Genomic DNA, 27,939 nt, shown 5'->3' with positions numbered 1-27,939 from the left:
TATTTGACTAATTTTCTAGATTGAGAAATGACAATTTTAAAAGGCCAAATAAGTCTTAAATTTTCCATTTTAATTGTTTTAGACATTCCTTTTCTCCCTTCCCAAATTAAAATCCCTCAGATTTAAACAGAGCCTTCGTATAACCTTTATTACATAAAATAGTATGAAGCTTATTTGGAAAAAAAATTTTTAGTTAAGTGGTATTTTGGTAGAAATTGAAAATACAGAGTTTGAGTGTTTTTAAGGAAAATTTTCTTTGTAGCTCTCGTACTCAAAAATCAGTGCCCATTAGAGTGTCAGGAGCTGAAAGCTACTTATCATTTTCATTAGTATAAGATGAAACCATTTTGTGATTTTCTTTTGATTTCATTTGTCTCTGAGGTTCCTGTTTCATATTCTTGTTGTCCACTACCAAACAACTAAGTACATTAGAAGGGCCAAAACCGAAATGTTTGAGAGAGAAATGGTTTAGAATTTCTAGACTAGTTTTCTGTTTCACCCAGAAGATCTGCATATATCTTTGCTGTTGAGAGTACTTTTTTGGATAATTAGATTGTTCACTATATATGCTTTTTCTTGATATTAAGAAGAATAAATGTCACATTTATTAGTTTCTCACAATTTAGAAAGCTATAACAAGGGGAAATGACACAGTAGAGCAGGTTATGACATATAATATGTGTGTTTATGTATACCTTGCATATAGTAGTCACTCAAGAAATATTTGTTGAAGTGAATAATTGTTGAAGTCTGTTCATGATAAGTCAAAACTTAAGTGCATTTCACTACAAACTGGCATTTAGCTGCTGCCAGAGACATATCTTAGTACTGAAAATAATCATGAAAGCCCTGAAATTCAGGCAACAATATTAAGGTTTAGAAAAAAACATTAAAAATGAAATTAGAATTGTCCTTTTCCTCATTCAGCAAATCTTTACTGAGTGTTTGCTATATGTACACTTCCTTAAATGTGTTAACAGATTCAAAAATAGTACAGTGTTGGTCCTAAAGAAACTTGGGGTCTTGTTGGAAAGGTGATTCCTGACACATGATTCACTGAAAGGGTGATCCTTTGAGGAGGCAGCCCTCAAGTAACTGGGGCAGATGGTGAGGATTAGAGGGATTCAGCAGGTTGAGTGGGAAAAGTTTCATGATGGAAATAAGAGTTTACCCAGACCCTGATGGAGGAGGAGACAAAGAGTTCCTGTCTGTCACCTTTGTTCACAGGGTGGTCCTCTTCCAGGAGCATGAGCAAAGAGGTCACCAAGGGCCGACAGCTGGAGTGGGGCGGGGGTTGGGGAGGGGATTGGTGAATGGAGGGCAGTGAAGTTGGAAAGGGGAGGGTCAGGCCACGCCCATCATTGAGTGCTTTGAGGAATTTGCATTCTTTCCTTTAGGCACTGGGGAGCCATTTAAAGCTTTTGAGCCAGACTTGATGAAAACAGACCTTTAAGTGCTCCTTGATTCTTAATGTAGTGGACAGAAAGTTGGACTAGGAATCAGGAAGACCTGATACAAATCCATCCTTTGACACTCCTTAGCCATGCGAACATAGGCAAGTCACTTCATGTTTTTGAGCTTCCATGTCTTCATGTGCAAAACTGGTCAACTAATGGCACCCACCTCCCAAAGCTAGTTGTGTGACTTAGTGAGATAATGTTGATGAAGCACTTTACATACTTGAAAGCACTATGTCAGTGCCAATTGCTTTATGTGGCAGAATCTCATGAAGTGCCTACTATGTGCCAGGTACTGTGGCAGCACCAGGGATGCTAATAATGAAAAAGATAGTTCTTGTTCTCAAGGAATTTGCAGTCTAATGGGAGAAAACAACACATAAAAGAAAACTAGAGGAGGAGAAAGGAGGTACTCAGCTGGGGACATGGTGGAGGAGTCAAAAAATCAGAAAAGAGTGCAGCTGTATGGGAAATGAGGAGTACTGGAGGTGATGACAGCATCTTAAAATTGCATGGAGCCTGAGAGGCCATAGAGTCCAACCCAGTCCTGAATCAAAATTCTCTCTGCAACGTCCCAAGTCGTTATTCAGCCTTTACCTTCAAACATCCAGTGAACAGCAAGCTACTCCATTCCAAGGTGCCCTGTTCTACTTTTGGACAGCTCTTTTAGGAAGTTTTTTTTCTTACGTCTATATAAAATATGCCTCTGTGACTTTATTCTTTGCTCCTTTCTCTGCCCTCTGGGACACTATTGTATGAGGGTAGGACAAGGTAACTTCTGAATTCACTTCAAACACTAAATCTACAGGTGCTTGAGTGTTTGTATTTGGACCCCAATTTCAAGATCACATTTCTCCCTAGCTTCAAAACACTATCCACCACAGTTTTCTCCTCAGCCCTAAGATGTTATGTGTAGCAATAACTCATGAGTGGACCCCATAAGACAAACTACCTTTCCCTGCAATTACTTATGAGTGGGTCCCCAGTAAAATAAACTGTCTTTCCCCATCACAAAAACAAGCTGACTTCTGAAGAAATTCTCTTGTAAAAACAGGACCATCTTGTAACTACAGCAGTATCATGTATTGATTCCCAAAGTTATCATATTCAATCCAGAGGTCAAGTTGTAGACATCAGCTCTCAAAGCTGTCTTGCTGCAGACCAAAAATACACCTCTGAGAAACCCCTTCCCCTGATTTCTAGTAGAGAATGATGCCTATGACCAAGGTTGTAAGTTATCATCTAATTAGCATATCTACCAGATAATCTGCTACTTTTCCTATAAAAGTGTTAACATCTCCCCTGTTAAGTTGCAAGTTTCTTAAGGAGCTCTGTCCACTATACTGACATTACAATAAACCTTTGCCACCTTGACTTAAAGAATGCTTGAGTCTGTGAATTCATTCCAGATGACCCTGTCTCTGATCTTTGGGGGGGTCCCTGAACCTCTCAAACTCTATCAGTAACACAGGCCAAAAAAAGGAATGCTGGTATGACACAGTATTTGAAGACACAAAACTATTCTTACTAAATGCGTGCTAGCTTTTAGTGATGACCATTTGCTTTGTAGTGCTCACCAACAGTCAGTCTCTTTTACTAATATATTTCAGAATTTTGCCAGAAACTAAAATCAAGCTCAGAAGTTTACAGTTTCAAGAACCTGATCCTCTTTCTTATTGAATGTCAGATGACTTTCCCATTTCTAGTTTGGTAGCACCCCTCTTTCTTCACATGATCTTCAGATATTATTGACAGTAGCTCAGTAAACTCATCCACCAGTTCTTTCAGGATTTAGGACTAATGTGTTTTTCCTAAATAGATTGTCAGCTCCTTGAGAACAGGGACTGTCTTTTTTTTTTTCTATTTGTAGCCCCAATGCTTGGCACATAGTAATCTCTCAATAAAGGCTTTTTTCATTCATGTTGTTAGGCTTGCCTTGTGAATTAAACTCTTAGAAGGTAGCTAGGTGCTCCCTTACCATCCAGTTGCTTATCTTAAACTCACTATTACACCCTATTTTTATTCCATCCTTCTTAATCTGAAGTTCATTCTCCTTTATTAATACCTTGCCTATCTGAAGGTTAAATTTCCAAAAAGCTCAGCACTCTTAAATACAAGTAAACAGCAGAAGGTCTTTATGAACACTTGAAATAGTTGTCATAGAGCCCTAGAACTGAAATAATTTCCTTTTTATCTGTGGAAGATGCTCTTTGGCTGTTAACTACAGAGCTATTTGCACTATTTAACACCCTACAAAATACTGTATTCTGTGTGTTATATTACAGTACAGAGATTGGTCTTCATATTGACCCAGGAACATCCAGTAAGACGTGATTAAATTATGTTGAGCATCCTCTTTTAAGAGACAGGGAAATTAAGGCTGGTATAGTGAAACAAATACTGGACTTCAGTTTTAATTCCTGGCTGCCCTTTACTGGGTGTATAACCTTAGGGAAGTAATTTAAATTCTCTAAGCTTCAGTTTGCTTATTTATAAAATGAGTGAGCTGAATTCCATCATCTTGAAGTCCCTCTTGAAAGATTTTCACTGAAAATGATTAAACTAAATTTGAGTACTTGGTAAGTGTAAATTTTCTGGAAAACCCACTTTGGAACACCTCATTTCCCAACTTTACTAGACCACAAAACATGGGAATTTAGTTTTCTTTACCTTTGATCAGTTGAGATCCAAGATGAACTGCATTAGTGTAGTTTAGGATGAAAACTTGTGTTGGATGGGTCTTGTTAGCTAAACAGCTAAAGAATAATATTCATTAAATTGCAATTGTGAATACTCTCTCATTAAATAAATTATATTCTTACAAAACTAATCTTACTACCCTGGGAGAATTTCTAGAATGAAATCTGCATTACAGATTTCGAGGATAGCATGTACTAGAATTTCATCCTATGTAGTACATGGCTAAAATAAGCTTGTTCTTTTGTACAAGAGGGAAAAGATTTGTGTATATGTATGTTATAGGCTTTTCTTTTCATAGTTTTAAGCAGGGAAGAGGAAATAATTGGTAGTTGCTAATGGCTATCAGAAAAATGGATGAATGTGCCTTTTTTCTTCCATTATATATTCTAAGGCTGAAATGTTATTAGCCTGGCATAGGAGATGGAGAACAGGAAAACCTATGTCTGACCCAGACTGACTGTGAGCCTGGGCAAGTCAAAGCCTCAGGAAGGTCACAGACTCTGAAGTTAGAGGCGAGTATTTTGTGACCTGCTTTGGTTGAGAAATTCAATCAGTGGTCCAAACGCACACATAAAACCAAAATAAACTCCCTATCAGAAGCCCTTGAGAACATTTGTTTGGCATGCATTTTGATATGTTTTGTATTTCTCAAAGTTGATATGGTGGTTTTCTACTTTCTGATCTGACATGTAGAACTAGTATGGACTAACATGAGAAGAACATTCTGATAGTTGGAAAAATAGATGACTACTGAGACAAGGCTTGCAATTAAAAAAATTAAAAACTGAGCACAATGTATTATTCAGAGATTAGAGACTCAACAAACACTTGTTATATGCCTCCTATGTGCCAGTCACATGGCTGGGTCTGAGGATACCAAGACAAAAAAAGGCAAAAGGGCCTTTTAAAGACTCAGCTCCTTACCCTTATCATTTGTAGTCTAGTAGGGAGCTTTGACATCTATACAAATCGCTGGAGTAGCCAGGAATAAGTGAAAAATACACTAGAGAAGTGCAGACAGAGGTCTATATGTAGTCTAAAGAGGAAAAGGGCATATCAGTCCTTGAGGGCTAAAGTGTTTAACAGCATTTGGATTGGGCTTTAATGGACAGAGTATGGAAATCCAGCAGGTAGAGAGGCGGAAGCCAGATAAGCTGTCCAGGCATGGGGAATACTGAGGCCAAAGACAAAAGACGTTGAGAAGTGTGAGCTTATTTAGGGGATAGTCCATATTGGATGGATGATGTTTCATGAAATAAGGCTGGAAAGAGAGGACGGTACTAGATTGTGCAGGACTTTGAGTGACAGGCAAAAGAATTAAAACTATTAGTTAAAAGGGAACAAAGTAATGATGTAACTGCATCTGTATATGGAAATATTAGTCTAGTAGAGAGGTACGAAAGATGATTTGGAGTGAAGAGAAAGTGGAGACAGGGACTATTATAGTAATCTAAACAGGTGATAACGAGGGGCCTATATTAAGGTGGTGACAATAGGAATAGAGAAAAGGGTATAGATTTGGGAAATTTTCTGGAGATGACATCACTAGAACTTAGAGATTGACTCTTTCTCTCATTTAAAGATGCCTTGAGAATTTCAAATGAGGGAGACAGGATGCCCCGCAACACCACCGACAGAAACAGTAGCATCAGAAGGAGGGACTGCTGAAAGGGGAACGATAAGCTTGGTTTGGGACATTGTGAGTTTGAGGTGTCAGTGAGAGGTCCAGTTAAAGATGAAGGTTAGGACCTCAAAAGAGGTCAGGGTAAAAAAATAAAAATCTTGGAGTTACTGACATAAAGGTAATAATCGATGTCATGGAAACATTGCCAGGGGAGAAGGACATAAAGAGTGCTGAATACAGAATTTTGAAAAAAACACCCAAGGAGAGTGAAGATTTGGAAAATAAGTGATTAGAGTTGTAGAAAGAGAATCAAGAGGATCTTGTTTTTTTGACATTAAGTCAAATCCACAAAAGTTTATTAAATGCTTGCTATTTGCTATGTACCATGCTAAGCAATGGGACTTCAAAAAAACAAACAAACAAAAGAACAGTCCCTGTGCTCAAGGTACTCAGTCTAATGGAGGTGACAAAATGCAGACAAGCTATATATAGGATAAATCTCAGAGCAAAGACACCAGCTTTAAGACGGAATCAGGAAGACTTCTTGCAGATGATTAGATTTTATCTGAAACCTGAAGGAAGCTTAGAGATTGAGGTGAGGAGAAGAGAATTCCAGGCAAGGAGGATTGCTAATGAAAATGCAGTCAGGAGATTGAATCAGAGGGACAGCAAAGATGCCAGCGTCACTGGATCATAGCATACATATGCAGGAAGTGGAGAGTAAGGTATAAAAAGACTGGGAAGGTAGGAAGGGACAGAGTTATGAAGGGCTTTAAAAGTCAAACAGAGGATTTTATATTTGATCCTGGAGGCAATGAGCCACTTGAGTTTACTGAATGGATAGGACTAGGGGAGGTGGGGAGGTGACTTGGTCAGACCTGTGCTTTAGGAAGATCACTCTGGTAGCTAAGTGGAAAATGGATTGGAGTGGGAAAAACTTGAGGCAGGGAAACCAACCAGAAGACCATTATAATAGTCCAGGTATGAGGTGATGAGAGGTTACATTAGGGGTAGTTACTATCTAAAGAGAGGTCAGTTGAGGTGTAATATTAGAGACATTGTGAAGATAAAATTGATAAGACTTGACAACTAATTGGATGTGAGAGGGGGGCAAGAGAGTGACGGGTTGAGGAAAACATCTAAGTTGTAGTCCTGGGTAACTGGGAAGATGGTGGTGCCCTCAATGATAATAGGGAACTTAGGAAGAGAGAAGAGTTAGGAGGGAAAGATGATGAGTTCTGTTTTGAACATGTTGAGTTGAAGATATATATGGGACATCTAGTAATGTGAGATGAGGTTAGCACTGAATAAAGAGCTCTGAGAATCATCTGCATAGAGATAACAATTGAATCCATGGTAGCTGATGAAATCACCAAAGTAGTATCGAGGGAGAAGACTAGAGGGCCTAGGATGGAGCTTAGAAGGAAGTAGAGACACCGATTATAAAGAGCCTTCTAAAGGAGTTTACCCACTAAAGGGAGAAGAGACTGACTGATAGTAGCATGGGAAAAAATAGAAATCACAGTTATTTTACATCTTGGTGGGTCAGTCTCCCAGCTAGCTGGTGGCTTAATCATAGAAAGTATCCAACCCCTTCTGAAGAAGAAAAAATAGAGCAGGGACACAGTACAATGGATGGTCTCATCTGTTGTTGTGACAACTACTTGCTATCCTTGGATAAGAGCCTACAGTTTTGTCTAGAAGGACTTCTTTCACTCTTGTAAAAGTATTTGACCATTTTCCTTTGCCTCCTGCCTTTGAATAGAGAATGTTTTCTTATCATAAATTGTGCCATTTGCAGGTGAGGTACTCCCTTTTTCACCCGTGACTGATCCCCATCTTTCCTTACCCTTCCCTCTTCTGAGAAATGCTTTACTTATTCTAAGTTACTGCAAAATGTAACTGATGGGCTGTGTACATTAAGTAGTCCTGAAAGGTTATGAAAAGTAAGTGTACCCTAGAAAGCAGAAGCTTCTTTCAAAAAGATAATCAGTCTTCCTTAACATACTATAAATCTGTTTGCTTTCTATTTGGCTTTATGTCTTTGACTCAGAGACATCAGATTTCCTCTGATAGTTAGACCTCTTGAAACAGGCCAAGGGAATTCCCCAACACCAGTGGGGATGAGTGAATCCAGTGAAGGTTCTTTGAAGATGGAGGAGACTTTAGAATTATCAGGAGGCAGCCAGTAGATTGAGGAGTAGTGAGAATGGGAACAAATAGAAGATGAGCTGAAAGGTGATGAGGAAGTAGACAGTGGTTATACTTGTCATTTGATCACTGAAACAAGAGGAGACAGGAGTGAATGGGATCACAGGCACCCTTGTGAGGATTCGCCATATTGAGGAATAGGAGGGAGTGTTTTCATTGGGAAGATTTGTCTTAAGGACTCTTATTTGAAGTATAAATGAACAAAAAAAGGTTTGAATTTCTAATCATTGCATTATTTTGAATAGAAGCTAAATAGCATTATTGTGCTCTTGTTTGTTCTGGTATTGTGATTTCATTGCTGTAGGTAGCTCCTAGTAAGGTCACTTTTTCCACCGGTACATAACAGCAACTCAAAAGTCTTAAGAAGGTTCAATGACTTGCCCAAGGTCACACAACTAGTACATATAAAAGATGGAAATTGACTCCGAGTCTTCTTACCTCTAGGGCATGTCCTGTATCCACTATGTCAGTAGTTTCCAGATTTTTTCTTGTGCATATGCTGGAATTATAGGATCTTCCCAACAGTACCTGTGCAGTTGTTGTGGATGCTGAGGTGCAGGCTAAGTTATAACTTCTCTGAGAGAATAATGCCTGGTTCAGAAGTTGGAAGGTTGGGAATTTACACAGTGGCATTAGGGTACAGTAGGGCAGTGTTGTGTTATAATGGGTAGGTGTGGTTGTGTTGGTTACTAACTCCATATCAAGTCACAGCTCTCCTGCTCATGCCACAATCTGAACTAGGAAGGTACATCAATTGAGTACTTATCATAATTGTATAAAACTTAACTCAAGGCACATGGTCTATGACATTTTTTTCCTTCCATAGTTCTCTGTGTTCAGATTTTGTTAATCAGTTTTACACAGAACTGGGGTTGTACAGCATCTGTGTAGTACCTTTTCACAAACTTAATTAGTCACACTTCGAAAATATTTCTAAGTGTTACTAAATTGATTCAGCTTTTGAATATTCCTTTCTTATCCAAACCTGGGTCTTGATCCATCCAGCGCTGCTTTGTAACGTGAGGGTTAGATCTGTCACATGATCATTATTGAACACACAAAGTAGCCTGTGTATTATCAGAAAAGAAAAAATTCATCTCAGGGGTTTAACCTAAGGCGGGTAGGATAGATAGATGTTCAAATTCATTCTTCCTCAACTAACCACAAGAAACTCAGGCTCTTTCTTCCAGTTGTAATATATCATAGTTGTCTCAGGCTATTGAAGGGTCTTGCTACCATAGTCATCATGGAATATGAAAAAAAAAGAACTATATCAATGAAAGACTGACTGTTAGAAATGATTCAATATACAAGATGCCTACCATCTCCTTTTCAGGGATATTTATTCCATCTTGAGCATTTTGGTATCCCCCCACAGTACCTTGTACATGGTAGGTTCTCAAGAAATAATCATTGAATGATTAAAGTAATGAGTTCTGTGTAAACTTAACAATTGAATTATCAAGAAGGGATGACTATTTAATATCATTTAGCAAGAGTATATGGAGGAATGTTGATAAAAATTTCAAAACATTTGCTGTGTTTAGAAAGTCTTCATTTCTATTTTTAATGATGTTTATTGGGTAAACATCATATTGGATGTTTTTCAGATTTATTATTTTTCATATTGCGATGGTATTGGGCATTCAATTTTGATGGGTCTCCAGCCTTTTTTCTTTCTAATATCATTTGATTGCTTCAGAAGAAAATATTCTAAATGCATGACAGTACTTACTGTAAATGGAGCAAGTGTTTATATTTTTTCTGGTCCTAAGTGGAAAAATAGGGGAATTTAAAAATGTATGAAACAGTGCGTAAATGGAAGACTTATTTCTCCTGACAAAACATGATGATTTTGATTTTTAGAATGTATACTGAATGAGCTTCAGTGTTTCAAGTTTTCTTTCTAGGATTATTTTTTAAAGATACGGATTGTATCTTGGGAACCCCCTTTTTCATATAGCATTTCTGTTTTGAAGTTATTTCCATTTTAATTTACAACAATGGCAATATTATGAGTACTTTTTTCAGATGAAATTCATTTTTTTGTGTTTTCCCCAACATCCTCATGCCTGCCGAGAGAGAACTTTTCCCTTTTCTTCTCATTTGAAGTATTTTAAAAATGTAATTCATTCTTTCTTCAGTTAGATTGTATAGTTGTGGTTTATAGCATATTATAATTGATATTAGTGAGAAAATTAATATTTCCAAAAAAGAGAACTAGACTTGATGATTCCGTTCTTTGGGGGTTGGGTGGTTATTGAACTTATTTATAGATGAATCAAATGTGGGAGAAATTGTGATTTTTCTGCCTTTATGATTCATAAAGTTGTACATAAAGGGTCATTTATCATGGCACACAAAAAATGGTTCAGATCTGAGGGGATCACTATGCTCAATGTGATTTGATTCAAGTGGCAAATGAACATTTCTGCATATTTTTTTCCCAATCAAAAATAGCTTGGGTTGTAGCAAATGTCATGGCTGTCAAGAACCATTGTTGGTATTTTGATTTCACATAAAGTCCTAAGTATTAAGCAGCTGAGCTAGATTGCAGTTTAAAGGCAAGGCATCATTCGTTTTGCTAATTTATTGTTTCCATTTTTACAGTAAGTTTGACCTCAGATTGTCTTATTTTATGTAACCCCAATATTGATGCTGTATCATATTTCTTGCTAGCTGCTTCAGATTTCCTCTTTCCTTTTTTGAATTCGATTCACTATGCAGAAATGTTCTTATTTCCTACACGATGAATTATGCACCAGATGTTAATGTTAGTGTATATTGTATTTTGGAGGGGAGATGCCACATGTATTTGAGCAATGGTAGAACTTTCATGGTCTATACAAGGTATCAATTTGTAATCTTTCTTCAAACATAGGATGATGAAAACAATAACTCGTCTGCACAGAGCTATGATGTTTCTAGAATACTTCACAAGTAATTCTTGGGTTTGGAACACTGACAATGTCAATATGTTGATGAATCAGCTAAACCCTGAAGACAAAAAGGCAAGTTTTTTCTTTTTTATGTTAGAAACAGGACTCATGCTCTCAGAATCATGTATTATGTAAATACTACCATATTTACTATTATGCAGTATTACTGTGATATATTTGATTGCTATGAAATATTTAGAGTCCTCAGTAGGAATGGAAATTAAGATTTGGGGATTTCCTTGTGTTTTTCTTTGATGGTTGATGTTTCTTTTGTATCAAAACTTAGTGGTTTTAAAAAACGCTTTGTGTCCCAGATCTATAATAACAAATTGCTCTTCACATCCTTTTGCCTTTACTTAAATTTTCTACTATTTTAAAAATTACCAGTTCACAAGGGGAGTTAGGAGAAACAACAGGTAACAAACAGTTCCATTGAAACCAGTAGCATCTTAGCAAGGGACTTTCTCAAACACAGTTGTGGAAATGTATTTTCTCTAGCATGATTTAGAATTTGGTGCTCCAGGAAGTGGTTTCAGAAAGCTCAGACTAACCATTTGTGATGGAAATCTTTCTAAAACATGTTCTATATCTCTCAGATTTAACAAAGAGCATCCTGAACAAACCTAACTTTTTCTTAAATTGGGTCTACAATCCAGCCATATTGACCTCCTTTCTGTTCCTCATACACAGTGTTGCATCTCCTGTCTCCGTGCCTTTTTACTCCTTGTCCCCAGGCTTGGAATGCTCTCCCTCCTCTCCTCTGTCTCTTAGAGGTCCTGACTTCAAAGTACAAGTTAAATACCATCTTCTAGAGGCGTTTCCTGGTCTTCCCAGCTCCTGGTGCCTTCCCCTCTAAGGGCACCTTGTGTCTACTTTGTAGGTATCACATATATGCCTATATATGGACAGTTGTCTCTCCCTTTGGAATGTACTCAAAGCAAGGACTGTTTTCTGTTGGTTTTTTTTAGTATGCCCAGTGCTTTGCATGGTCCCTGGCAAATCACAGTGCTTGGTGATAGGTTATTTTATTGTGCTTTAGAGAGTTATATTCAGGAAGCTCCTGTTTTTTAGAAAAGTACTAAATTTCAGCTTGGCTTGTTTGGCTTTTTGTCACTTCATCAAAGTATATAGAATGAAAAATCTGCAGTTGCATGAGATTCTAATTAGTGCAATACCAGTGCCCTTATCCAAAAAGTAATGAATTAAAGACTGAAGCCTCTCTTTTCTAGTAGGAGAATTTTCAAAAAAATTCAAAATCAATATTAGTCATTTTATTTATCAGCAGCAGTTGAAATTATTTATTTTTTCTATATTTTTAAAGTATTGTACCATTTAAAACTCCTTCAACATTTTTATCCCTTGTGTTCTTTGTTGAAGGGGTGGGGAGCAATATCCCTTACCATTTCAGAAATTCGTTCTAATAGATATGGAAATTAATTTACTCCAAAACTACTTCATTTTTCAAAAGACAGTTTTCATAATTTATACAGGGCTATGCTTTTCTCATTTTTGGCACTCCATTTATGATACTTTTTCAAGGCCATACAAAAGCCATACCTTTGTAAAGATATTGGACTTTGGTGGACATTCTGGAAAAAAAACAAAGTTAAAAATCGATCCATCGGATTCAACCCATGATGCAAAAATGTTTAGGATTAAGAGGATTGAAATCAGTAGGATTGAAAGTTTTTCCTAGTGAATGCATGAAAATGCTTCTCTAATAACATTTCACATTCTAGTCATTGAAGTAAGTTTGGCCAGTAGGAAAAGCCTTCTTCATCAAATTTCTTCTGTGCTGTTTTACTTTGGTATGGAGGGGATCTTGGACTCTAGAAGGCTGTTCTAGCAAAGCACATGTTCTGTCAGGTTCTAGCATGGCCCCAGGAACGGACCTATTCTGTTTTCACAAAGAGTCACACCACAGCAGTAGGCCAACCACCCCTGCTATGACAAAATTGTTTTGGCCATAGCAACCTATGGAAAAATTGAAAAATGGCCTCAGTATGCAAAGAAGCAGGTAGGGTGGTGAGGTTTTCTGTGCCCCAAAGCCTCAAGAAATAATTATTATATGGGAAATATGGTGGTTGTATATTTATAAAAAGACCATATATTTATACCTTACATGCCAACAGTAACAGATGACAGAATGGCAGCAAGTTCTATGAAGAATATGATCATACCCTCACTATCAATTAGTATACACTCTGATTTTTGGTGACTTCAGTATAAAAGTGGAAAGAGGAAAGATGAAGGGAAATACATGGGAAAATGTGGTACAGAGTACAGAATGAAAAGATTTATAGATCATATAGAAGCCTCATGCCTCTATGTCATGATTACTTTCTTGAAAAAAGAATTGGCAGACATTCAACAGGGTGATAACCAAACAAGGAGTTAGAGTATCTACATTTTAACAGACAGGAAAAGACATTATATATATGAGAATTGTTTTTGAATCATCAGCCTGTCTATAGTTGGACCATCAATCATCAGAGCTAAAATGAGAAATTATAATAAGAATAAAAATGAGAAAAAGATTTGATGTACAATATTTTATATAAATACATGTTTTATGTGTTAATTGTATATGATAATATAATATGTAATACGTAAATGTATTACATAGCAATCTTAATTGTACTTTCAATTATATAACAATATATGACACGTTATGTCATATGTATTTTTTATATGTAATTTAATTGTATATTCAACTCAGAAGAACATAATGCCACCTCACAACCTTTTCAACAAGATATTTTCTGTCCACATTATAATGAACGTCATTCAGGATTCTTTGGAACTTTTAACAAAAAATATCCAAAATACCCATGATCATTGACTCTCAGATAATAAATATGCTCACCATAAGTGTTGGCTACTGCAATGGTGGAGATCCACCACAGAGTACAGGTTAGGGAGAGCATCTTTGTTTATAAATGAAGTCTTGATTGCAGTAAGCTCCAAGACACTGCCAAGCCTCACTCAAAGCAGTCTGTCCTGCTCATCCACTCAGGAAAGACCAAGTAGATGAAGAATATATTGAGATCATGTGTTGTTTTAACATTGCTTCTTGCTTTTCTTCATACAGATTGACCTTCACTTCAGCATATTTGTATTCCAATTTGTTTTTCTCCGTTTCACGTCTTTGGAGAGACTTGCTAATTCTGCTAAATATTTCTGTTGTGCAGGCCATAAATTCTGCCATTTGTTCTCATCAAATGTCTCTCAAGATTCTAATTTCTCTCTTGACCCATTGTGGAATGTTCTGTGGTTCCATGCTCTCTTGGGAATCCAGAGTGCTCTGATTCATCAGGCATTGGTTCAGTTTCCTTTGTCTTGCATTATTTGTTGAGAGACATTTGCACTGTTATATGCCTTGGAAGTCCTCTTCTAATTTCAGTATTCTTCCTGTTGATTTATATGCTTATGCTCTGGATTTTTAACTGAATTTTCTTCCTTTTTAAGTGATTTTAGGATTTTTTTCCTTGCAAGTCTCTTTTTGTTCCCTTTCTGACTCCTCTTTTGATGGTGGATTTCCCCTTGGGATAGACTTCAAAGCTGTCTCAGCCTCCACGTTGATTAATTAATTCATTTTTTCATCAGACTTGGTCTAGTGCCCCCTAGTAACTTCTGTGGAGACAGGACTGGTCCCAGCTGGATCATAGGCCCCTTTCTGTCAGGCCTGATACAACTCCTTACCCTTAGCCCTCTGCTCCAGTTCACTGCATTCTTTAGTTCTCTGAATGGGTTGAGTCAGCATTTGCCACTTTTTATAGGCTTGGGGGAAGAGTGGAGTGAGTGATCCAGGCAGAATTTCTTTTGCCTTTGGGCTCCCAAGTGAGGGGACCTCCCAAGGCAGAAGGGAAGCATGTTCCTCCTTTCCTCTCTGTCTGTCCCCTAGTGCCTTCTCTTGTCCCTTTTCATCTTCTACAGTTGACTGGACAGACTTGAGGACTGCCATTTGTATCCACAGATTGTTGGGGGAAAGGTTGCCGAGGCTTGTTGGTTTCACCTTTGCCTTCTTCTCTCCTGTGATTTTGGTGCAAGCTCTCTACACCTCACCACTGGAGGATACTGTTGCAGTAGCCTGCTGGTGGTTCTGCATGCTTCAAGTTTTTCCCTACTCCATGCGGGCACCAGTTATTTTCCAAAAGTACAGGTCCAGTCATGTCACATCCATCTCCTATCCCTTCTACTCAGTAAACACCACTGGCTCCCTGTTGCTCTCAGAATCATGCACACAGCTTGACATTCAAAGCCCTTCATAACCTAGCCCTTTCCTACCTTTCCTGTCTTTTTATACTTTACCTCCTGACTTCAACTTTTCCATCCAGTGACACTGGCCTCCTAGCTGTTCCATTTCTTGGCTCTGGGCACTTTTGGTTGTCCCTTAGGTTTGAAATACTCTTCCTCCTCATCTCTACCTACTGGCTTCTTTACCAAAGTCCTTCACAGGAAGCCTTTCCTAACCCCTCTTGATTCCAGTGCCTTTCCTCTGTGAATTATTTTCTACTCATTCTGTATATAGCTTACTTTGTATATATTTTTTTCCTTCTTGTCTCCTCCTTAGCTTGTGAGCTCCTTGAGGGTAGGGACTTCTTTTGACCCTTTTTGTATGCCTAGTGCTTATCATAGTGCCCGGCCCATAATAATTGTTTAATAAATGTTTACTGATTGATTGATTTCACGGTGAGGGACAGCATGTGCCCACAGAGACTGTGGTGAGAAAGTCCCAAAGCAAAAGCCAGTGATTGGTTTATGTCCCCTGCCGGTGCATGGAAGTTGGTGGGGAAGGGTGCTAAGTGAAAGTTTTAGGTGCAGGGGTGGGGAACCTTCTACCTGGAGTCCAGACAGGGCTCTCTAGGTCCTTAAGTGTGGCCCCTTGATCTAATCCAAACTTCACAGAACAAATCCCCTTGAAAAAGGATTTGTTTTGTAAATATTGGACTCAGTCAAAAGGCTGTACCCAAGAACCTAGTAGGCCACATGTGGCCTTGAGGCCACAGGTTCCCCACGCCGTTTTAGGGAGTACTATGAAGTTATAAATCTGTTAACCTGGTTGGGTTTCTTGCTTATATGTTTGGAAATAGCTGTGATTCCTTTACTTCCGACACACTAATGACCCTCATTGAGGGTTTTTGGGGAATTGGTGGAAACTGGAAAAAATGTTGAGTCATTTTGTTTATCATATGACCTGGAAGTCCCAGTCCTTCTTTTAATATGTGTATTTTACTGGAGTCGCTGATTTCCCAGTGAGACTTGTAACAATTGCCTCCTGTGAATTTAAAGATGAGTATCCCACAGAGGATGGTGGGAAAGTGCATGTTAGATTGGAGTGGGCTGCAACCTGTGACCAGTACAAAACTCCATAAGACAGAAGTACCAGATGTCATAAAAGGATTGTGTAACAAGGAAGGAAGATAGGCTGGCCATAATGTCAGGTGAAGGTAGTAAACAAATCTGCATAACTCTACTATCACTCTTTGGATGTTGGAAGAAAGTGAGGAAGACCTGATGTGTTGCTTGGATCCCTGTAGTGAACTTTTTGGAGGACAGATGAAATTGTACAGGATGAGTGAGGATTGGAGTGAACACTCTGGTGGATAAGATCACACAGATCAGTGTGTGGAATCTGAGGAAAACTAAGTCAGTTTACTCAGAGGGAGCTTTCTGTTTGTCCAGCAAGAGAATGAGCTCTGCTCATTTCACATACTTCTGTGGTCCTTAAATGTTCTTTCACTTGTGCAAAAGTGCAATGCAAGGAATCAGAAGGTATTCCTTAGTCTATTTAAGCAATAGCTTGTACTCTTAGTAAATATGTGATACCTTTGAAAGTCTTAAGACAGCAAATTACCAAAATCCCTTACAAAAGTACTTTAAAGAATTATAAACTTGTTTTCTACCGTTTTTTTCATACATGGAATGGGAGAAATGTATTTGACAGGCAGTTGCTAGGGTTGGATTTGGCAAGTATTATCATTAAATGTAAGATTGCTATGTGGAGATTCTGTGCTCAGAAAAAAAGTTATCTGGAAAAGCCATCAGATTGTAGCAAACCTTCTTACATTAGATCTTACAAGAGGTGCATGTTTCAGTGAGCTGCCTTTGTTGATTGAAACAATTATCATTTCATTTAGCTGTATAATTTTGTTGGGCCAAAGACAGGAACGTTTGTTTGTCTTTAAAAACCAAGGCTTTGCATGCATTTGAATCCCTTGTAGAATGCCACAAAATTTAACAGCTTTATTTAAGGTATAGTCTATAATGAATTTGACCAGTTCTCCTATTTGAGCCCTATTACCATATAATACAAATGAACCAATATTGTCCTAATTTTTAAAATTTTTTGCCCTCATGTTTAATAAGGTTTTGAGATTCTCATTTTGTCTTAAGAATCACACCACTTCCAGTGTTTGTTTTCAGACCATCACTCAGGCTTGAAGTGTAGTAGCCACTCATGGACCTGAGTCCAGTACTGACCTAAGCCAATTTGAGCCTCTTTTGGCTTCTACTCCTATGGCTTACCGTGCTGGTGCTAGAATTAGTATAGCTCGTAACTCCTGAACTCATCCTTTCTCCCCAGTATCTTATTGATGCATTAATGGGACTCTAGATTGTAAAAGACTTTAGGGAACTACAAGCTGTCCTCGGCCCTGTCTTGTGATAGATTGAGTGTCATCCCGGGATCAGCCTGTGTCTGAATTCAGAGAGGCTTATCACCAAAGGGTTGGACATTATTTGATAAATTCTCTTTAGTCACAGCAACTCGTGAGGACCATCTCCTGAGGTCACAGGTTCACAGTGCTAGACTGGAGGGGATTTCTGGGGCCACTCCCTTCATTTTAGAGATGTGGCGGCACTGATGGTGAAATCACAGACCATTGAAGCATATCGCCTTGTTACTCTTACCAGTGCCTCCCATTCGGAGAAGTTTAGGATGTGTCTTAGGAATATGTCACGAAAGTATGCCTAGTGAAAATATCTGCTGCTGAGCTAACATAATACTGGTGTAGACTACTTTATTCAGCAGAATAGGGAGCAGACTCACTGGCCCTGCTACGTTTTGATACGTTAGCATGACTTCCAGTTGATGGTGCTTTTTGATATGCCATCTGCATTCTGTGTTGGTCCCTGGATATGACTCCTCTGCCTTCTGTCAGAGATTCCATTCCTCCATTGCCTTTTCTGCCGCCACTCTTTCCCTCTTATGATACTTTTTCTTATTCTTCTGTCTCTCATTTTTTTCCCAACCTTTGTCACTAATGAGAGTGTTTAGACTGGCTAGTGAATGAACCATCCAGACAAGATTGTTCTTTAATCTTTGAATCCTCATCTCTTTGTGTTAATACTTGTACTTGGGAGCTTTTTCCTTTATTTCTGGATTTATTGCTTTCACAAGCATTTTAGAGCAGTAGATATCTAAGTTCCAGGTAATTGGGGTGTGTGCTGTATTCTTCTGTTCCACATTTTCTACAATGAATAACGTAAGATAAGTGCTTTCTCTGTTCCTTACCCATGTACAAATCACTAACAGTCGTGCCTGGTTGTATACTTAGGAGAGGTGCCTTCTGTTCCCAACTTTATTGGTTTTTGCTATCAGGTAGCAGTTATCCTTCAACTTCCCTCACCTCCTTACTTGCTTTGACTAAGAAATTAGTTGCATCTAAACTTGCAGTTCTCCTTATTCACCTACGAGAATCAAAGCACTTTACCTACTTTTATGATTCACTACATAGAAAATAGCTATCAGTTCTGTTTTCTTTCAGCTCTTACATTTATTTATATAAAATTTAAGTACAGTGATGGGGGAGAAAAGAAGAAACTAAAACTGAATGACCCAAAGGAGTTCATTATAATTGAGTTTGACCTTTTGAAAAGTGAGATTTTTTTCTTTTGAAATGTTGTCTGGTTTTCTTTTGAAGTTGCATCAAAAGGGATACAAGGGACTAATTTTTTTGTTTTATTTTTTAAATTAAAAGAATATTTTTCCCAATTAACAAAAATCCACATTCCTTTCCACTTCCTCACACATTGAAAAAAGAAAACAATTCACTCATAACAACATGCCTGTTCAAGCAAAATGAATTCCTACATTGATCATGTCCAAAAAATATGTGTGCACTCAGTCCTGTTACCTCCCTGTCAGGAGCAGGCGGGTGGCATTTTTCAGCATGAATCTTCTGGGATCTTGGGTGGTCACTGGTTAATCAGAATTCTTATGTTTTTCAAAGTTATCTGTATAACTTGTTCTCCCACAGAGAACATAGGAGTTCTTTCCAAGGTTTCTCTGGAACTGCCCCTCCCTTCATCTTTTCTGACAGTGCAGTGGTCTTTCATCTCTGTCATACACCGTCACTTGTTCAGTCATTCCCATTTGATGGACACTGCCTGACTTTCTGCTTCTTCACCACCACAAAAAGAACTGCTCTAAGTATTGTTGTACCTATGAGTCCTTTCTGTGCTCTCTTCAGAGTACAGACCCAATATCCGTATCTCTGGGTCAAAGTGGTATGGACTGACAGGGTAGTAACTTTTTGAGCATAGTTCCAAATTGCTTTCTAGAATGACTGTACCAGTTCATAGCACCACCAGTGAGTGCAGTAATATACCTGTTTTCCTCTAGCCTTCTGAATACTTGCCCCCCTCTCTTTTTGGTCTGCTTTGCCAGACTGATGAATGTTGAGGTAAAACCTCAGAGTTGCTTTAATTTTCATTTCTCTGGTTTTTACTAATTTGGTTCCTTTTTTTCATGTGGCTATTGAGCTTGGATTTCTTCCTCCAAAAACTGCTTATTCATATTCTTTGACCATTTCTTAATTGGGAAATAGCTTTATTCTTAAAAATTTCAGTTATTTCCCTGTATTAGAAGTGAGAACTTTTTTTCCTCTAGTCCTCTGATTCTCTTTTAACTTTAGATGCATTGATTTTATTTGTGCAAAAAACTAATGTCTCTTGTTTCATCATGCACTCTATCCATCAATCTGACAGGTAATTTCTTCCATGCTCTTCACTAGATCCCTTCCTCAGTGTTTACAGAGACCTCTGTTTCCCTGTGCCAATTTGGTCTGGAAAAAAATGATTCACTATGATTTTTTTTTGTTCCCCCTTTTTAAAAAAGAATTATCTTATTTTTGTTTATGTGTTTTGTTTTTGCATCACCTTTCTTTCCAAATACATTACTCACTTCTTTCCCACTCAGTGATCTGACCTTTCTAGGTAGGATTTAGAAAAGAGAGCGATTTCCTCATTGGACTCAGCATTTTCTAGATCTTTGTGAAGAAGAGTCCAGCTCTAGTGCTTCTTCCTCATCTTCTCCTGTCTTGGCCAGTCATAAATGATTAAATTCAAGGAACATTTACTGAGAATCTACTATATATACAAAATACTTTACCTTAACTCCAAAGATAAAAAACAACATAGTTCAAGCCATCTGGAGCCAACCAGAAGGAGGATACTTTAGAGGGAGAGAGGGAGGGTACAGAAGGACTTGCTTAGTACTTAGTTTTAGACGATAAAAAGAGAAAACTCTATTTGTTCAAATGGAATTCTGCCTCTATTTCTAATGTGAAGATTCACCTCATTTGGTAGACTTTCTCCGCTACTAAATTGATGATGGCAGGAGGGAAAGCCTATTTGTGGTCATAAGGGTGTGATTGTTGGCATTCATTTTGTTTCTGTTGTAATTATTTAGAAAGTGGAGTTTTTTCTTTTGATTATCTTCTGATTAAAATGATTCTCAAATGACAAACTAATAGTCAAAACATTGCTTTATGCAGACATTTAATATAGATGTGCGACAGTTGCACTGGGCAGAATATATAGAAAATTACTGCATGGGAACTAAGAAATATGTATTGAATGAAGAAATGTCGGGTCTCCCTGCAGCACGGAAACACCTGAACAAGTAGGTTTGCATGGAGCTTTTGTTATATTATCCTGCATATGGTTCTTTGTGTAATCTCTTATGAGGTTGATAAACCTTTGTCTTGGACTGAATGCAGTCTGTATATATCCAAAATGAAAGTTTAATGACCTAGAAGGAAATGTGCCCTAAAATTCTAGTGGAACTTTAGAGATTTGTCAGATTACCTCTAATTTAAGAAGAAAAATTTAACATGTTTTCCATGTTGATTTTTTTAAAATTTGTTCCTTATTATAAGATGTATTTTGGTAAATTGTTAAAAAAATTATGATTTGTCCCATCCCCAGTATTACTGAACAAGTAAGATTATTATAGCATTGTGCCCTCCATGATACAAATCATATCCCAACCATATATTTTTACCCCATATAACTTAGTCATGTCTTTCTATAAATAAATACTACATAGTTTCTACTCAAACATCTTAGGGACCTTTTTTCTAGGTCTCTTACAATTATAAGGATACCAAGAAATGCTGACTGTCCAATTATAGGAAAAACATTTTAGACAAAGGAAACATATATCAAAAAGTGATTTAATTTTTGCATATCCTTCTTGGCGGGGGGGAGCATTGGGGAAGGATTTTGGGGTTTTTTTACCTTTTTTTTTTTCCAATTGGACAACATGACATTCAGAAGATATTTTGTTTCAAATGCTGACTGAAGTAAGTTTGTTGTGTATGTTTCCCAGTGTATGTATTAGCAAATCATACTTTTTAGAAATACCTTGTGAGTTGGCATGAAATAGAAGTAATTGATCCTACTCTGACTTTTGGAAGTATCATTTAACTGTTAACTAGATAAAAGAAATGGATAACAAATTTGCAAAACAAATCCAAAGGTGAGATATAGAAACAATGTTGAAAAAAAAGAACCTTTCATAATAATCCTTGAATTAAGTTGTAGCCAGTTTCATCCATTAGAAGGCAATGGAAGAAACTGCGGGAACTGCTAGTCCATAGCTAAATCTGATAAAAAAGAATGTCCTGGGTGGTAAAGTAGAAGTGACAGGAGCCATAGCAGAAAGTCAATTTTACTTTGACTTCTTAATATTCTGAGAGAAATGGATCAACTGTGTATCTTGTACATTAGAAGAATGTTCTTTTAAAAGCTTAGAAACAAAGTAGATGTGATCTCTTGATTTCCTTTAAAGGAAATTCTGCCTGAGGTGAGGTAGGATGTTTTCAGTAACAAAATTTTGGCAATCATGAATGATTCCAGAGAGGAAGAAGGAAAATGGGGGAAGTACCTATAGATATCAGTGTAGTTTCACAGGGTGTTTCCTTCAGAAAGAACGTGAACAGATTATAGAAACAGGGCTCCACAAATCAGACTACAGAAAATACGGCAGAATAATGTAAGGCAGGGAAGCTTGTGAGAAACACCGAAGATTAAAAGCAGATTCAGGGCAAGAAAAAAAGAAGATAAAACAAACTGATTTCTTGGGACAGATGGGATACTATTAACAAATGTAGTTTCATAAGACATGTCCTTTAAAAAGGATGTGAATAGCAGTGGGAACTACTCAATTGCTTTTTCTACTTTCTTTTCTATAAAGCAAAACTACTAGAATTTTGACTATTGGTTTATAAACTAAATATTCGTTCCATTTATCCACTATGTTTGAAACTTGTAATAGCCTGGTTTTTATTTCTTTTGTTCTGTTTTCTAGGTTGAGGAACATACGTTATGGTTTCAATACTATTCTTGTGATTCTGATTTGGCGTATTTTTATTGCAAGATCACAAATGGCAAGAAACATCTGGTACTTTGTGGTTAGTCTGTGTTATAAGTTTCTTTCCTACTTTAGAGCGTCCAGCACTATGAGATACTGAAGAAAAGAATTTAGCATTAGGACATCTATGCATATGGTGGTCTTAACTGCACAAAACCTGTAAAATGTACTTAAGTTATCTCACTTTTTGTCAAGGCATTAAACCATCTTAGATCTGGAGTGTGGAATAAGTGACAGTACATTTTATGTAACATTTAAATATGTTTATTCGCAGAAACCCAGAAAATAAATGGTTGGATGTCAGCTCAAACCCAATATTAGCCAGTTCTATGATAACCACACAATCAAGGCTTCATATTTTTATCCTGGAGGGTGTTTTGGGGATAGGGGAACAAGGAGGGAGGAAGGAAGGTGGGGAAAAATTAGGACCACTGACCAATATAACTGTGCAACCCTGGAAACACATCAATTGAAATCTATGCCTTAACAGTGAATTTCTCATTGTAATTTTAACCTGAATGGGAACATTCATTTGGACATAAATATTGGCTTATTTGTTTGAATTAAATCTTTTATTTTTCTTTTCCATAGGAATGTTTTAGTCCTATATAAAATCTTGTTGAAACTATGGCACACTTTTATCCTTTAAGTTATTGGAAATTCTCATATATGAATGTGATCGTGTCATTTTTTCGTTTTTGTTTTTTTTCAGTTGTTAAGGATTTGAATTGTTAGTTTATTATTGAAAGGCAAGTTAGCTGTATGTTCCACTTGACCGACAGGATTTGATGGGTTTCAGAATTCATATATTTTTTATGTATTTTTGAAGGGAAATTAAAAACAGCAACACTTCAGAGTAATCAAAATATTAAAAGGAATAGAAATACCAGCTGCTAAGTTTTTCCATTTATGGAGGATTGTGAAATTAGTCCAGTAGGAATCTCTTGAACTTTTGAAGCCTGAAGATTTCTTTAGACTCTTATCCATGCCTTTCGTTCACCCCTTTTATAAAATTGTCTTCATAGAATTTTTAAGATATATACTTTCTTTCCAACAAAAACTGAATGTGCATTATGAAAGAATGTATTTGTGAGCAGTGATGCCATATACCAGACATAGAGATGTGTGTAAGCACATATTACTTTTCTAACTTGCAAGCTGAATTCCTTCAAGAAAAAAAGAATGATGTGTATTAAATCCAAATAAAGGAGTTTATTAACATAACATGTTTAATAGCAAACTGTTGACTGAATTTGGAGATACTGTCTATTTTCTGTGCATGTGGTTTTAGCTTTAGGAAGAAATACATTTATAGAAACTTCTAGGGATAAGAAAGAGTTGAAGTCTATTTTAATGATATTATGATTTCTCTTTAAATCTCAGTAGAATGCTATATTATACTCTTTCAGCATAACTTTCTTTTAATAATTTGTTTAGCATAACACTGTTCAAATTAAAATGATCACGTTGTACTGTATTTAAATCATCAGCAATGAATCTTTGAATATATTTAAAGAGGTCAATTCACAACACAAAAGAATTACATAAAAATCAACACCTTGTATTTTCTTTGTCAATTTCAAAGCAATGTCTGAAAAGCTTATTTTGTTATTGTTGTGAAAAGCTAACTGTAGAGGAAGACACCTTCTTTCATGTAGGTGTATAATCTTGAGATGAAAAATGCTTCCGTGTTGAAGCCAAACACTCTGTAGTAAAAACTTTAAACATCCTTTTAAAAGATACCATATACATATACATATATAAATATGTGTGTATATACACATATGTGAGTATATATGTGTATATGTCTATGTGTGTATGTGTGTAGTATATGTACATGTATATATGTGTATGTATATATATATATGTACACACACACACATATACATATATATTCTTTCTTTGAAATGCTACTTGCTTTCTGGTCCAGGACCATACCTTTTCAAGGTGTGAGAGACCTGAGTAGTGTCTAAAATGGAATAAATGATGGTTCCTGTGATTTTAAGTGTTCCGCTTAATTAATATTCCTACTGTATGCATTAAACCACCTCCCCGAATGTATTCTGGTTATATTGAAAATTTGCTAATATGGATATGACTTATGGTTTCTGCAAAATATCCCTAGAATCTTCAGACCTACCTTTGTATCTTACATGTGAACTTGGAGAGAGATACAGCTGCTCCGTAATTATTGAGTGGGGCAGGGTTATGCACATTTTATGTGTATATGCATATGTATGTATGTACGTATGTTCAGCTGTTTCATTGTTCCTGTTGTAACCATAATTTTTAAAAATATGTCTACTTCTGAATTCCTCTGATTGTAAGTCTGGGAGGTGCTGAAGCCCCTGCACTAACTTTCTCTGTTGAAAATTCTGCTTTTAAAGGAAGGCTGTTAAATAAATTAACTGTGAATGAGTGCATCATTGTGGAGCATAAAGATCTTTCATCTTTGCCCTGGATATGACCTTCTGGCCTCAAGGGAAGATAAATGTTCCGAGAGAGAACTTTAACCCTCTCCTGTGCTTTGTCCCCCTGTGGGTTGTGGATTTCATAGGTTACTTTCTCCCTTGACTTTACCTCTTTGAGGCTTTTTCATCAATAAAATTAGCACATAGTTTCATTCCACATGAGCCACTTGCTAAAATTGTTTTTCAAAGAACATTTTTTTTTCATTCTGGGATCCTATAACATTGTTTTGGAATCAAGTATTTTAAATGTCATGGTGATCATAATGAATTCATTTTGATACAGAAAACATTCATATTCTCTATAACTAACAAGAACAAAAAGCACAGCAAAATCGTCTCTTAAGTAGGAATGGTATTATGAAATGAATAGTCACTGAATGTTTAATGATAGCGCTGGGAACGGGAGGGGGAAGCATTTTTCCCAATACCGGTGATTTTATACCCTTCCTTTTCTGTTCTCCTGTTGTAGGGATAGTTACCTAGAATTAAAATGTAACTCAATACTCTTTTCTAAGACTTAAATTAGAAGCGTTATTGAGTGCCTTGTGTTTGTAAACCAAAAAGATTAATAAACAAATCCCTGTATCTGTTGTTATAGTACTTATTGCATTTCTGCCTCTTGTAAAACTTAGGAGATCATGGGATGAATTCCTTGGTAACTCCTCATGTGCCCTCCAGCCTCCTACAGGTGTATTCACTTCTTTATCTTTTGTGTCCCAGGTTTTCTTGGTTGTGTATTTCCTGTGAGAGAGTTTCACAGTGAATTAAGGGCCAGCCTATTTCCTTTGATGGCCCCATCATCCTTCCAGTGTTCACAAACTGAGCTGTCTGTGACTTCCTCTCCCCCTCCCCCAACATCCATTCAGTCAGTTGCTGTTTCTTTTTCAGTTTTGCCTGGACAGCGTTTCTCACGTTTAGGGCAGCCAGGTGGCGCAGTGGATAGAGTGCTAGAAGACCTGAGTTCAGATGTGGCCTCAGACACTAGCTGTGGCACCCTCGGCAAGTCATCCCTATTTGCCTCAGTTTCCTCGTCTGTAAAATGAGCTGGAGAAGGAAATGGCAAAACCACTGCAGAACCTCTGCCAAGAAAATCCCAAATGGGTCATGAAGAGTCAGACATGACTGAAATGACCGAACTGCAACAACATTGTCAACAATATCCTCTTCTCCAGTCCCATGACTCCTATTCTAGTTCAAGCTCTTTACCTCTCTCACCTGGGCTTATGCAGTGTCCTCTTAACTGGTCTCATTGCTTCCAATCTTTCTCTTTTCTGATCCATCCGCCATATTGCTGCAAAAACAATAAGAGTATACGTCTGACATCATTTCCTACTTAAAATCTTTAGTGGCTCCTTTTGCTTTTAGGATAAAATTAAAATTCTTTAGCCAGTGTTTTTAAAAATCCCATTATTTTGTCTTCCTTGTCTTTTTTAAATTCCTTTTTTTTTAATTGACAGAGCATTTATTTTCTCTCAGTTTCTACCCTCCCTCAGCCCCCAGGAAAACTAAACCATAGAACAAAAATGCAGTCAGGTAAAACAGATTCCACATTAACGTGTGTGTGTTTGTGTGTGCCTGTGTGTTATGTGTGTGTGTATTTAGTACAATTCATCACTGGTACACTGGAGTCGTTAATTATAGTGATCAAAATTCTTAAATAGATTTAGAACTTGTCCATTTTTTAAATGCTTTTCTTCTACTTCTGCTTTTTGTCATACACAGGTTCTTTTTCTCTTTAATTTCTAGAGCTCAGCCTGGTGTTTAAAGCTCTTACATTTATAAACTTATTTTACATGACTCCCTTTAATGCTCACTATGTTTTAGCCAAACTGGCCTTAACTCAGCTCTCTGACCCCCATGTCTTGTTGTCTGTACAGACTGTCCTGCTGTGCCTGGGATGAGCTCCCTCCTCCCCTTCGCCTCTTAGGCGCTGCCTGTAACCCAGAGTCTCATCTCTCCCAGTAACTGATGTTCTGTCCCTCCTGTTACTCTATATTTACCTATCTTTATACTGGTTATATGCTGCCCTCTGCCTCAGTAGAATGAAAGATGTTTAAGGATATAGATGTTTGTTTTTTTTTTAATCTATGTCTCACATGTGCATTGAAGGCGCTTAATTACCTACTTGCCGAATAATTGAATGCCCTTCAGACTTCTAAGATATCATATTATAAAATGATTATGATGTCTTCCTGGCAGTGTCATGGTATAGATCTATAAAAAGTCAAGAGTGGTGACAATTCTTTGAGGTCTTTTCCCTTTATTTTTGTAGGAGCATAGGAAGCTTTTGTCTTTAACAAGCAGAAATGCTAATGGAAGACACCAGTGTATCGGGAGACTTGAAAGTTCATTTATAATATTTTCTAATGTTCTTAATAATTTCTCAGAGAATTACTCAAATAATTTCTTAGAGAATCAAATCCTTTGGTAGCTAAGATTTTTGGAGTCCTTTGGAAGGAAAAAGAGAATTAACCAGAGGGATTAACTTTGCACATTTATACATGTGTCCATAGGTACTGTCATCAAGTGATAGTATCTGCCAGCATCAATTTGTGGAATTATGATCATGCCTTAAGTCTTGAATTTTGAACATTATAAATGTAAATTCTTAAAACCAGTGGTTAAATCTATTAAAAACAGGCTTGAGTTTTTTACTCTGCCATATAACCATTTAGTGCTGAGTTTTACAGAAGTTAAAACAGTTGATGTTCTGAACTGCTAGTAAGTTTTTATTTGCCTTGAAAGTAACTTACTTCGAAAGCATATCTGCTTGCCTTTGGGATTTGTCAAAAGAAAATGTTTAGGACTTATTTCCAGAGAAGGAAGTTATCGTTTAATTATGTGAACTTTGTTGCAGTAAAATATGACCTGGTATGTC

The 27,939-nt window shown here is 37.1% G+C and overlaps 1 protein-coding gene across 5 annotated transcripts in view; it reads left to right on the top strand.

The window, feature by feature from the left end:
- FAR1 (fatty acyl-CoA reductase 1) overlaps positions 1 to 25,646 on the top strand; it is a 96,519-nt gene extending 70,873 nt beyond the window's left edge. For 3 of the 5 annotated variants that reach the window (XM_072619368.1, XM_072619369.1, XM_072619367.1), the window contains exons 10-12: positions 10,874 to 11,003; positions 20,711 to 20,838; positions 22,528 to 25,646. In XM_072619368.1, the coding sequence (XP_072475469.1) occupies positions 10,874 to 11,003; positions 20,711 to 20,838; positions 22,528 to 22,690 (421 nt within the window). In that variant the 3' untranslated portion in view covers positions 22,691 to 25,646. The remainder of the gene's footprint in view (positions 1 to 10,873; positions 11,004 to 20,710; positions 20,839 to 22,527) is intronic. The other 2 variants (XM_072619371.1, XM_072619370.1) reach the window with 1 other exon arrangement.
- The last annotated feature ends 2,293 nt before the right edge of the window (positions 25,647 to 27,939 follow it).

This window comes from Notamacropus eugenii, chromosome 6 (assembly GCF_028372415.1).
Source record: "Notamacropus eugenii isolate mMacEug1 chromosome 6, mMacEug1.pri_v2, whole genome shotgun sequence".
Taxonomy (NCBI): domain Eukaryota; kingdom Metazoa; phylum Chordata; class Mammalia; order Diprotodontia; family Macropodidae; genus Notamacropus; species Notamacropus eugenii.
The sequence above is the reverse complement of the archived record's forward strand: the minus strand, read 5'-3'. Positions and strand labels throughout refer to the sequence as shown.